General features: G+C 39.5%; 1 protein-coding gene across 1 annotated transcript in view; it reads right to left on the bottom strand.

Annotated features, from left to right (window-relative positions):
* The window catches only part of nlk (nemo-like kinase), a 112,720-nt gene that overhangs the window by 46,486 nt on the left and 53,110 nt on the right, over positions 1–13,124 (bottom strand). The window contains 1 exon segment of the mRNA NM_001123413.1: positions 3,535–3,664. Within this exon segment, the coding sequence (NP_001116885.1) occupies positions 3,535–3,664 (130 nt within the window).

The following is a 13,124-nucleotide window of genomic DNA, read 5'->3' as shown; positions in this document are numbered from 1 at the left end:
AATTGAATAAAGCTGTTGCCATTGTTCATGCACACAGTATCTACATATAGTGCACTGGGAATGGAAATAAAATTGAGCAAAGTTGCAACAACGGTTTATAGAGAAGGGACCAGAGTAAGTCCAACATCTGTCATGCACTCACAGAAAGGGACAAGTGTTACAGGTATGATAAACATGACAAGAAAAACTATGATGCCATTTTTCAAACATCAGTGAAGAAAGAGCAGAAAGGTAGAGAAAGAGTAGGAGTGTGGTCATGCTAGGGATGCCGTGTGAGTGCATTATGAACATAAACAACATAGGAAGATATGTAGGCAGAAGAGATCAAAGTAGGGCTGAACAACAAAGTGCATGCACAGAAGGTACAGCCAGGATATCCAGCAGGAGAATGTAAGCATGTAAGCAAAGGGGGGAAAATAAGTGGTATGTGCCCAACATGAGAACAAAAGGGAAGAGTGAATATGAGGGCAGCAGCATATGCACAGAAGGTACTGCAAGGCAGCAGTAAAAAGCTGGGTGAGTACAATAAGGAGCAGAAAAGCAGGGGTTCATGCCCATCAAATAGAAGAAGTGGAAATAGGTGACATAAGGGAAACAAAGACATAGAAAATGGGGCAATGTGAATAATGTGAATATGGGTACCAAGTGCAGCAATGTGTAATGAGAAGGAGAGATGTGCGGGCTTAATATTATATATATATATATATATATATATATATATATACAGTGGTGTGAAAAACTATTTGCCCCCTTCCTGATTTCTTATTCTTTTGCATGTTTGTCACACAAAATGTTTCTGATCATCAAACACATTTAACTATTAGTCAAAGATAACACGAGTAAACACAAAATGCAGTTTTTAAATGAGGGTTTTTATTATTTAGGGAGAAAAAAAATCCAAACCTACATGGCCCTGTGTGAAAAAGTAATTGCCCCCTGAACCTAATAGCTGGTTGGGCCACCCTTAGCAGCAATAACTTCAATCAAGCGTTTGCGATAACTTGCAACGAGTCTTTTACAGCGCTCTGGAGGAATTTTGGCCCACTCATCTTTGCAGAATTGTTGTAATTCAGCTTTATTTGAGGGTTTTCTAGCATGAACTGCCTTTTTAAGGTCATGCCACAACATCTCAATAGGATTCAGGTCAGGACTTTGACTAGGCCACTCCAAAGTCTTCATTTTGTTTTTCTTCAGCCATTCAGAGGTGGATTTGCTGGTTTGTTTTGGGTCATTGTCCTGCTGCAGCACCCAAGATCGCTTCAGCTTGAGTTGACGAACAGATGGCCGGACATTCTCCTTCAGGATTTTTTGGTAGACAGTAGAATTCATGGTTCCATCTATCACAGCAAGCCTTCCAGGTCCTGAAGCAGCAAAACAACCCCAGACCATCACACTACCACCACCATATTTTACTGTTGGTATGATGTTCTTTTTCTGAAATGCTGTGTTACTTTTACGCCAGATGTAACGGGACACGCACCTTCCAAAAAGTTCAACTTTTGTCTCGTCGGTCCACAAGGTATTTTCCCAAAAGTCTTGGCAATCATTGAGATGTTTTTTAGCAAAATTGAGACGAGCCATAATGTTCTTTTTGCTTAAAAGTGGTTTGCGCCTTGGAAATCTGCCATGCAGGCCGTTTTTGCCCAGTCTCTTTCTTATGGTGGAGTCGTGAACACTGACCTTAATTGAGGCAAGTGAGGCCTGCAGTTCTTTAGATGTTGTCCTGGGGTCTTTTGTGGCCTCTCGGATGAGTTGTCTCTGCGCTCTTGGGGTAATTTTGGTCGGCCGGCCACTCCTGGGAAGGTTCACCACTGTTCCATGTTTTTGCCATTTGTGGATAATGGCTCTCATTGTGGTTCGCTGGAGTCCCAAAGCTTTAGAAATGGCTTTATAACCTTTACCAGACTGATAGATCTCAATTACTTTTGTTCTCATTTGTTCCTGAATTTCTTTGGATCTTGGCATGATGTCTAGCTTTTGAGGTGCTTTTGGTCTACTTCTCTGTGTCAGGTAGCTCCTATTTAAGTGATTTCTTGATTGAAACAGGTGTGGCAGTAATCAGGCCTGGGGGTGACTACAGAAATTGATATTGAAATTGAAAATTGAAATTGATAAACCACAGTTAAGTTATTTTTTAACAAGGGGGGCAATCACTTTTTCACACAGGGCCATGTAGATTTGGAGTTTTTTTTCTCCCTTAATAACGTAAACCTTCATTTTAAAACTGCATTTTGTGTTCAATTATGTTATCTTTGACTAATAGTTAACGGTTTTTGATGAGCAGAAACATTTAAGTGTGACAAACATGCAAAAGAATAAGAAATCAGGAAGGGGGCAAATAGTTTTTCACACCACTGTATATATATACATACATACATACATACATACATACATACAGGGCACTCTCATACTGGGCACACCTACACAACAGCAACCCCAGGACCTACCATCATAAAGCCTTGTTGCACAATGAGACCCAGGGAAAGCCTTGTGCCCTGAAACAACTTATCAGTGCCCTGCCCACCCAAGCCTCCCACCCACTGACTAAAGGCCAAGTAACACAATCAATAAACCAGTCAAAAGAGCAATATATCTGTGATTGGAGGGAAGAGATAGCAAACTCCCAGAAGCTTATGATCTACCAAGCACTAGGGAGGGAATACAGACTGGCCCCATACCTGGAAAGACTACAGAAGCCCAAAGACACACAGATCCTGAGCCAGTACAGACTGAGTGCCCACAGCCTGGAGATTGAACTGGGTTGGCACCGACAGACCTACAGGCCCAGGGAGAGCCGGCTGTGCCAGCGTTGTGACCAGGGGGCAGTAGAGGATGAGACCCACTTCTTGCTACACTGCCCCAAATACTCAGCACTGAGAGACACCCACTGCCAGAGACTCTCCCATCACATCCCAGACTTCCCATCTATAGAAGAAGAGAGAAAACTCTGCATCCTACTGGGAGAAGAGGCACTAACAGTAACAATGGCAGCACAATACATAACTGACTGTCATAGACTGAGAGATAGAGATAGAGATGAGAGAGAGATGAGAGAGATAGATAGAGATGAGAGAGATGAGAGAGATAGATAGAGATAGATAGAGATAGATAGAGATAGATAGAGATAGATAGAGATAGATAGAGATAGATAGAGATAGATAGAGATAGATAGAGATAGATAGAGATGATAGAGATAGAGATGATAGAGATAGAGATGATTAGAGATAGAGATTAGAGATAGAGATAGAGAGAACAAACTGAGTGCAGCACACCCATCACCAAATTAACAGCCCTGGGTGCAGCTCAAAAAATAGACATACTGTATAGAGAAAGAGTACCGCACACTCAGGGAGTTGGTGCAAAAGGGAAAAAATGTGACTAAAAATACAGTAACAACATTTTTAGAGACAGGCATATACAGAATAAGCATAGAAATCATGTTAAAATAATTGTCGAAAAGGGCAGAAATTCTAATAAGGAGGGCAGTATATGAAAAGAAGATCGTATTCCATCCTTAAAATGATCATCACTTACGTTGTCATGTTTAAAAAAACACAACATCTTCAGTTCTCGGAAGACCCTCTTGCAAGAGACTAGATTCTGGAAGACGTTGGGCATCTTTTTTAGAGCAACTCTTTTTCCATCTCTTGGATCTGTTACTGACCTAAAAGATATAAAAGGAATACTTATAAATAAATATATATATTTGTATATAAATTAAAGAAACAGATTATGTCAAGGAAGGAAAACCTTCAGCTACAAGACTACAGTTCTCAGGGATCTTCTCTAAATACAATCTAAGACATCAGGTTGACAGTTTATTGAAAGATCCTAACAGTAGAATGTTGTACTGCGTATTGTGTTATACACAAGTCGATAAAAGCTGCAGACTCTGTCCCTTCAGACCTAGTTGGCAGATTACTGGTCATGTTTTGGGTTTCCTGACAGCTTGCCCGAGCAATATCTGCCAAAAAATCAGCCTGATCTCTATTGCGCTGGGTGAGGACCATATTGGTACATTGATGTGGTCCAAATGAGGCACAGAAACACAAATATAGATAACAGATTAAGTGAAACGTTTTATTAGTTAGATGCAGAGATTACTGCAAACCTTTGGGACACTTAGGTCCCTTTTTCTGGATTGTTTGAATTTAAGATTATAAAATGACTGAAGAAGAGATTTAAGATGGCCTTACATCCGAAAAGCCGCTCATTTGGCAATCTTAATCTTTCTGCTATATGCCCACCTTGACCTGGGTGATATCAAGCTGATTTAATTTTACAGCTCTTGGGCCAACAACTGGATCATAACAAGGATAAATGAAGGCCATTGGGAGAAGGTTATGTGGTCCTCACCCCAACAGGAAAATCAAACCTACCCGGCTCATATTTGAAAATATCAAGTTGACAGCTTGAATCGGTCCGTGTGCCAATAAAAGGTATCAATTTCTTTATATTTTCTTATTGAAAGATGAAATACCATAGAACAGCTACGCCTTAGGATTCTTGGACTCAGACCAACCTACTTCATTTAATACATTTTCTTTCAGCAGCTGCCACAATACACACATTTAAATAGCTCTGGAAGAGCAATATAATGACAAACATAAAATGGGACTATTTGAAAACAAATACCAATATTTGTTAACCTTCCCACTATGTTAGTTAAGAAACCAAAACAGGCAGGCATGTGCACCACAATAAACTCTTGTTTGGATTCCATATGGAAGGCTATACCTGAGATCTTTTGGCAGAAGCAATCAAATAGCTATGTATAATTTTGAAAATAAAACTTGGTTAGAATCTGTTGCTACAACATAAAAAATACTGGGAAGTGTGTATAAAAGCTAAAATCTGTTTTTTGTATACAGAAAATGATGTGCAACACTTGCAATCCACAGAATAACATGAAATACAGAACAGGTTCATACCATTTAACCATTTTGTTTGCCAAGCTGAATATTTAACAGACTTATAAAATTACAATGGAAGGTACCGAAATACAGTTAGAATGATTCACAAATGTAGAATTTACCTGTAGGTGTTGCTATACCAGCGTCCAGTAAATATTTGATTAGCTAAAACTGCATGGTCCCACAACATAACAGAAACTTCTAAATATTTTTACAGCAAAATACTGGAATACTAGAACAATATGTTGGCTCTTCTTAGGAATTCTAGTCACTTTGCAGGCTTCAAGGCGCAAGTATTCAATATCATTGACTTCAGATTTAACTGCAAGTGGTAAGATAGGTAAAGAACAGAATGAAATCTGTTCTTTTTGAAGACAACATTGAAGCTACCTGGTGGTCTCTACAGGCATTAACTACCCTCTGATAGATTTGCATTTCACCTTAGCACAAGACATACGATTTTAAACATGTGGTACGTGCCACAAGGCCATTGTACAGGGCAGCATAGCAGATTTTTTGTCCAATGGTGTAAAGACTGCTCAAAGAACCACTAGAATAATGCTATTATCTTCCACAGAAATTCACATTTGGAATAGTAAAGCCAAAATAAATGGGTGAAACATCATACTGGTATATTAGTGGTGCTACTTGCAACTTGAGTTTGAGTCCAGCCAGGGCACATTCTGAGCAGCATTTTGTATGTTTTCTCTGACTTTGCCTGCATGCTTCTGGTCAGAGTGGTGCGTTGATTGGCTTCCGATTAATCTGACCATTGTTACTGTGGCAGGAAGTTAGACTGCAAGCTCCCGTGGGACAGAGGCTGATGTAATATAATGCACTTTGTAATATATTAGCAATGTATGACTGTAAATGGCAGGTTAATTGTAATCCTTGGAGCGCATGATTTGCATCATACACTTCCCACTTTCTAGATAACCAATACATAAGGCTTACTATATATCTCTGAACTTTAAAGAATAAGTAAACCTTTTTTTTTTCTATCAGTAAAATTACTTTAAACAGCCTCCAGAATTACCTACCTTTGTCCCAGCATTCTCTGACCTGGTTCCTCAGTCAGAAGGTGACTGAGGAACCAGGTCAGAGAGAATGCTGGGACAAAGGTAGGTAATTCTGGAAGCTGTTTAGAGTAATTTTACTGATAGGAAAAAAAAAAAAGGTTTACTTATTTTTTAAGATAAGTTCTATATACAGGTATGGGACCTGTTTTCCAGAATGTTCGAGACCTGGGGTTTTCTAGATAACGGGTCTTTCCATAATTAGGATACCATAAGTCCATACCATAAAAAATAATTTAAACATTATTAAAACCCAATAAGATTGTTTTGCCACCAAAAAGGACTAATTATATCTGAGCTTGGATCAAGTACAAAGCACTGTTTTGTTGTTATAGAGAAAAAGGAAATAATTTTTTAAAATTTGAATTATTTGAATAAAATCGAGTCCAAAGTAGATAGACTTCCTGTAATTTTGAACTGTCTAGATAATGGGTTTACAGATAACAGATCCCATACCTGTAATATAAAAATGGAGTAATGATTGGAGTAATTATTTGCTTTGGAGCTTTTGAATGAATCACTACTCTGTAAAAGTCGAAATCTGCTCTAATACATAGGGCATATTTCCCATTAATTGCACCTACAGCTAAAGTGCATAAAATGTTTTGTAACTGTAGAAAAGCAAGATGCTATAAAAAAAAATTGCTTTATTCTAGTTCTGAACATAATGAAAACATATGCATTTAAAGGGGACCTGTCACCTTAAGAAATAATTCCAAATTGTTTTCTATTGTGTTTGTCAAGCAAAATTTACTTACACTATATAAATTATTTTTATCTTATTTTCTTCAGCCTTGGAATTCACAATTGCAGCAAGCAGGCAGGGGCCATTTTGTGGACACTGTTATCAAAGCTGGCATTGCATCCTGCCAAAATCTTGTTTCTGTGCCAGTATGGGGGGACCTGATACCCATGTCCATGCACTGGTTACACAATTACATGGTGAGGAGGGAGGGGGAATGTGAGGAGTGCAGTGACATCTAAAAAGTTCTGAATTGAAAGTGAAAGTAAGTGTCTGTCCCACCTCTATGCCTAAGGCATAGAGGCGGGGCAGGCAATATATGATTGACAGATTAGATTTTCAAAAGCCTTTATAATGGGTATAGATGTAGTAATAAAAAAATAATTTGGGGTTACACATTTAATTTGAAAAGGACTTTTATTATACAGCTTTTTATGTCTGGGTGACAGGTCCACTTTAATAAAAAAAATAAGCTCATAATTCAGCATAAAACTTTGCTTAGCAGTGCTTAACGGACAGAGAAAATTGGATGGCTCCTACGCTACTAACAGGCAGTGGTGAATCCTTGCAGTGAAGCGAATGCCCAAAAGTACAAATTGTGCCAACTGCCTAAAGAATACAATGTTCTTCTACAGCAATTTGTTAGCTTTCTATGGACTCAGCTTTGCTAAAAATGCCAATTCTTGGTCGGGCTCCATCACAGTGTTTGTAGAAATACATCTGATTCTGCTCTTATCTATGACATGGGGTGTTATGTCTGGATTTGAACTGTGCAGTGGTAAATAAAATAAAGCAAAACAAAGGTCACAGAGCATGGCAAGGGTTTGTATAATCATGTGTTCACTGGAACTTTGTGCTTAAAGGAGAAGGAAAGGTAAAAACTAAGTAAGCTTCATCAGAAAGGTCTGTTTAAATACAACCATAAGCACTCACAGAAACAGAGTCCTCTATCAAAAATTTCTTGTCTCTTTTTTTGTAAACGTGTTCTTCAGCTACCTGACTTCCTCTCTCTGAAAAATCCTTCATTCCGGGGTGCCAGAGTCTGCCTAGTTCTCTCCTCTCTCCTGCTCCCACCTTCCCTTAAGAAGGCCAAGAACTCCTTCCCCCTCCCTTAGGAATGTGTGATCTGCACTAAAACTGCTAGAGCTATACAGCAGGAAGTTATGCAGACCAAGCTAAAATGGCAGCTGCAATCTTAAGCAAACAGGGAAAGCTTCTAGGGCTCTTTACTTAGGTATGATAATGCTTTCTGTAGAATAAATATATAAATATTTCCTTCTCCTTTAAGGGTTCAACTACATGGGGCATATTGGTCCAAGAGACTTGCATCTGACAAAACCCTGTCATGCAACAGCACAAGAGTGTGGGGTGCTACAAAATCTGACCCCCCCATGATCTATTTGGACAGATCTCCCATGCATTTTGTTGCATTCATTCTGCAATTTTTAAACATAAACCACTGCATGTGTGGCTGCACTTGGGCAGGTGAGAAATTGCGCAGTTCTAAGGGCATGAACCTGATTTGCAAACATTAAACAGGTAAATTCTGAGCCACATAGCATTAATCCCTTAACTGTAAAACATATGTTATTTTTTGCACACAAGTTTGACAAGGGCAACTAAACATGTGCAGCTATGAGATAAAAAGGCGATAGAAATACTGTACATAATGAGCAGCAAACAGCACCAACATTTGCTTAAAAATAGATAGAGGATCATTTAGTAACAATGGATCAAAAACATAGGTAGCAGGTGCCTGTTTTGATTTGCCAGCACACTGATCTGGCAGTACACTGACCAAAGCTGAAGGTGGCCATACACATTAACATCTGTTCGCTTGGCAAGGTCGCCAAGCAAGTGGATCTTCTCTTGATATCCCCACCTAGGGGGTGGGGGATATTGGGTGAATTTAGGCTAATTCGGTCGTTTAGCTCTGGGGCCAAAGGATCGAATTAGAATGACGGTAATAGGTGCAGTCAATACAGGGACCACATCAACAAGCCGATGCGTTGCTATGAGATACTGCATAAAGGCAGTGTATCCCCCTTTGTTAGTAAATAAACCCCCCTATGTTGTTCTCTCTGAAACATGCTGTATTTCTATGCATTAGAAGTGAAAATGGAATCGGAATAGTTTGTGGGCTATGGCATATTTTATATACTACCCATCTGGGAGAACAGGATGATAAACTCTTCTAGAGTATACTCCCCCTTAAATTACCAGGACATCATTGATTTAGGTTTTTGATTATTATTATTAATGTAAATATATTAACAAACAGAACCAAATTTCACTGTGGAAAACTTGCAATAAGAACAATGCTATCACAAGGAAGAACAAATCAGTGTTCTACATCTAAATGCTTACAATATAAAGGTACTTTCTGTGTAGCAGTCAGCTAAAATCTCCTTAAGTGCTAGAATAATGTTATGCCGCAAATGCTGATGTTAGAAGAATAGCTTTTATTTCTAAGACCTTTCATCTCTGTTCTCCTCATTTACCTTTAAGACATAATAAAAATAATCCTGTTGGTTCTATAAAAGGAAAGAAGTCTATGTGTGCACTCATATACAAATATATACAGAAATATAAATAAACCTGATGCCATCACTCCTTTAAATATTCTGTTTTATCTTAGAGAATGGCTGGTATTTCCTTTGAAGATATATATTTTTTTAAAAGCTTAATGAAAACAACATTCTATTAATTACCCAAAATAGGAGACAAAGATATTGCAGTGACCTTTGCATGCAGATCCTACCATTAAATAACTGTAAAACTATTTAGTAATGCAGGGAATTCTAATTACAACTTATATTTTGCTGCATTATTTAACAGTTAAGATTTCAAAAATGGCAGTGGTTACATGACAGCAATATATTAGGTCAGGGCAATATAAAACACACACACACAAACACATATACAGCTATGTATACAGATGGACAGGGCCGCTGTCAGTGGGGTACACGGGGAATGTGTTTCCTGGGCCTGGTCAACTACTGAAGGGGGACAACTGAGGAGAGTAAACGTACGTGAACAGCATAATCCCCTTGCGTTAGTCACCGGGCATACATCGATCAAATGGTTATTAAAAAAAAATAAAAAAAAAAAAAAGAGAGAGACCTGTTTAGCTTATTAGTTACAATTGTATCTAAGTGTAGGCATAGCTTGTAAACTTATCTGGGCTCTCTGCCAAAAGCTACTTATTTAATTACATTTTGAGAAATTTTGCATCTTTTTTTTAGCATTCAGGCTGGTGGCTGACTGAATCAACTGCTTTTTCAATTCAACAAAAAAAAGGGATAAGTATTTTTTATTAACTTTATTCAGAATCACTGTGTTTTCTAACTGTTGGGTTTAAATTTTTTCAAAAGTATTTGCTCTTTTTGGGGCCAATTTACAAAGTTTGGTTAACTATAAGGCTTACAGCAGGTTTGCCAGAGTTACATTCCTTTGTAATTACCCTCAGTTTGAGGGGGTGGGGTTTGATTAGTTCACCTTAACAGACTGTATAAATAGAACCACTGGCACTCCAGTGGAGCTTGCTCTGGTGGTAGGTGCTCTATAAGTGATTGCTCTTTAAGTGGGGGCTCTATAAGTGGAGTTATAATCACAGGAGTTAAACACTAAGGGAGTTAAAACAAGGTAAAAAAAAAAAAAAAAAAAAAAAAATTTTTTTTTTTTGTTTATTTAATAGCCTTTTTTCACAAATTTTTGTTTAACTGTTTCTGTAACTGGGAGAATGAGTGGCAGCAACATTGAAGGTATGACACAGTGCACAGCCTGCCGCATGTATGCAGTTGTGGAACAACAGTTCCAAAGTGCATACCTCTGTTGTGGATGTGAGCGAGTTGCCACTTTAGAGGCTCGCGTTAGAGCACTAGAGGAACAAGTTGCAACACTGCGTTCTATTGACAATCTTGAAAGAAGTCTCTTGCTAACTGAACAAGAACTAGCGGGGTCAGATAGTATGGGGGGAGGGGAGCAAGGAAAGGATGATAGGGCAGTAAGCTGGGTGACAGTTAGAAAATCTAGTGTGGGGAAAAGAAAAAGGGAGGCTGCTCCAGGGTTTGCGCATCCCAACAGATTTGCCAGATTGTGTGAAGAAGATGGGAGTGTGAACTCTGGACTAGCGGTTCTAGATGAGGCTGATCTCTCTAACAGCCGGGAGACCAGTTTCTCTAGTAGTGGTGGGGAGGAGAGCAGAGCTAGGCCTAAACAGATGGTGGTTATAGGGGATTCGATCATTAGGAAAGTGGACAGGGTAATCTGTCGAGCGGATCGCTTCAACCGGACAGTTTGCTGTCTTCCTGGTGCCAGGGTTCGGCATGTGGTTGATCGGGTCGACACATTATTGGGAGGGGCTGGGCATGACCCGGCTGTCTTGGTACATATCGGTACTAACGACAAAATGAACGGTAGGAGGGGGACCTTAAAGAGTGAGTTCAGGGATCTAGGCTCTAAAATTAAGCAAAGGTCTTCCAATGTAATATTTTCGGAAATTTTGCCGGTGCCGCGTGCTAGTTTAGGGAGACAGCGGGAGCTTAGGGAGCTAAATGCGTGGCTAAAGTCTTGGTGTAGGAAGGAAGGGTTTGGGTTCCTAGAGCACTGGGCTGACTTTTCTTTGGGGTACAATCTATACAGCCCTGACGGATTGCACCTCAATGGAAGGGGGTCTACTGTGCTGGGGGAGAGAATGGTTAAGAGGCTGGAGGAGTGTTTAAACTAGACAAGGGGGGGGTTGGTAAGCTAGATTCTTATGGGAGAGCTAGTGTAGATGGGGCAGTGGGACCAGTAAAGGGTTGTGGGGGAGGAGTGAGGGGGGCATATAGTTTATCAGATAAGGAGCTTCCATTGTTACAAGGGAAACAGACTAATTTTCACCTTAGCTCTAACTGTCCTTTAGCTAATGTAAGCTGTAGAGGAAGAAGTAGTAATCTCCGCTGCATGCTGGCTAATGCGCGTAGCTTGTCGGGAAAAATAGGGGAGCTGCAGGCTATTGCATGTATTGAAAATTATGACTTAATTGGTATCACTGAGACCTGGTGGGATGAAAAATGCGACTGGGCAGTGAATTTAAATGGGTATACGCTTTTTAGGAGGGACAGAGAGATTAAAAAGGGTGGAGGGGTTTGTCTTTATGTAAAGTCAGATTTAAAGCCATGTAATAAAGACATTACCAATGAAAACGTTGAATCTCTTTGGGTAGAAATTTCAGTAGGGCTGAAGGTCACAAAGAAAATGATCATTGGTGTATGCTATAAACCACCCCGTATAGATGAGGGGGATGAGTCCCAGCTACTTTTGCAAATGGAGGAGGCTTCAAAATTGGGTCAAGTTGTTATTATGGGGGACTTTAATTATCCGGACATTGACTGGAGTAATGGGGTGGCTAAGTCAGAAAAAGCTAGTAGGTTTGTAAATATGCTAAATGACAACTTTTTATTTCAGGTGGTTCAAGAACCTACTCGGAATGAGTCTATTTTGGACCTGGTAATATCTAATAATACTGAACTTATCTCTAACATTTGTGTGGGTGAGCATTTGGGGAACAGTGATCACAACATGGTCTCCTTTGAGATAATGCTGCAGAGACAGCTCTATAAGGGAGTAACTAAAACGCTCAATTTTAGACGTGCAGACTTTGCCAGTATAAGGGCATCTCTGCAATGTGTCAACTGGGAAAGGCTTTTCATGGGGTTAGACACAGAAGGAAAATGGAACATCTTTAAAACATTGCTTTGCAGGTATACACAACAGTATATTCCCCTTGTAAGCAAGGAGAGGCATCGCAAAGCAAAACCCTTATGGCTGAATAAAAGAGTTAAGGTCGAGGTTGGTAATAAAAAACGTGCTTTTAAAGCATTCAAGTTAGCTGGGACAGCGGAAACTTTCATCAGGTACAAGGAAGCAAATAAAGCATGCAAAAAAGCTATCAGGCAAGCTAAATTAGAGATGGAAAGGGATATTGCAGCTAGGAGTAAAAAGAATCCAAAATTATTTTTTAATTATGTGAATAGTAAAAAAATGAAGCAAGAAGGGGTGGGAACTTTATTATCACGGGGAGGTACGTTGGTTGATGAGAACGGGGAAAAAGCTGAAATTTTGAACTCTTATTTTTCATCTGTCTATACATCTGAGGAGCCAGATAATGAAGGCTTCCCTTTTAATATGCCCAGTGCTAGTAATTTAGCTACTGACGCGTGGGTCACTCAGGAGGAAATTCAAAAGAGACTTGAACATGTAAAGGTAAACAAAGGTCCAGGGCCGGATGGGATTCATCCCAGGGTATTAAATGAGCTGAGCGCTGTGATTGCCAAGCCTCTTCACATAATTTTTCAGGATTCGTTGAGGTTTGGCATGGTGCCGAGAGACTGGCGGATTGCTAATGTG

Source organism: Xenopus tropicalis, chromosome 2 (assembly GCF_000004195.4).
Source record: "Xenopus tropicalis strain Nigerian chromosome 2, UCB_Xtro_10.0, whole genome shotgun sequence".
In the NCBI taxonomy this organism is placed as follows: domain Eukaryota; kingdom Metazoa; phylum Chordata; class Amphibia; order Anura; family Pipidae; genus Xenopus; species Xenopus tropicalis.
The sequence above is the reverse complement of the archived record's forward strand: the minus strand, read 5'-3'. Positions and strand labels throughout refer to the sequence as shown.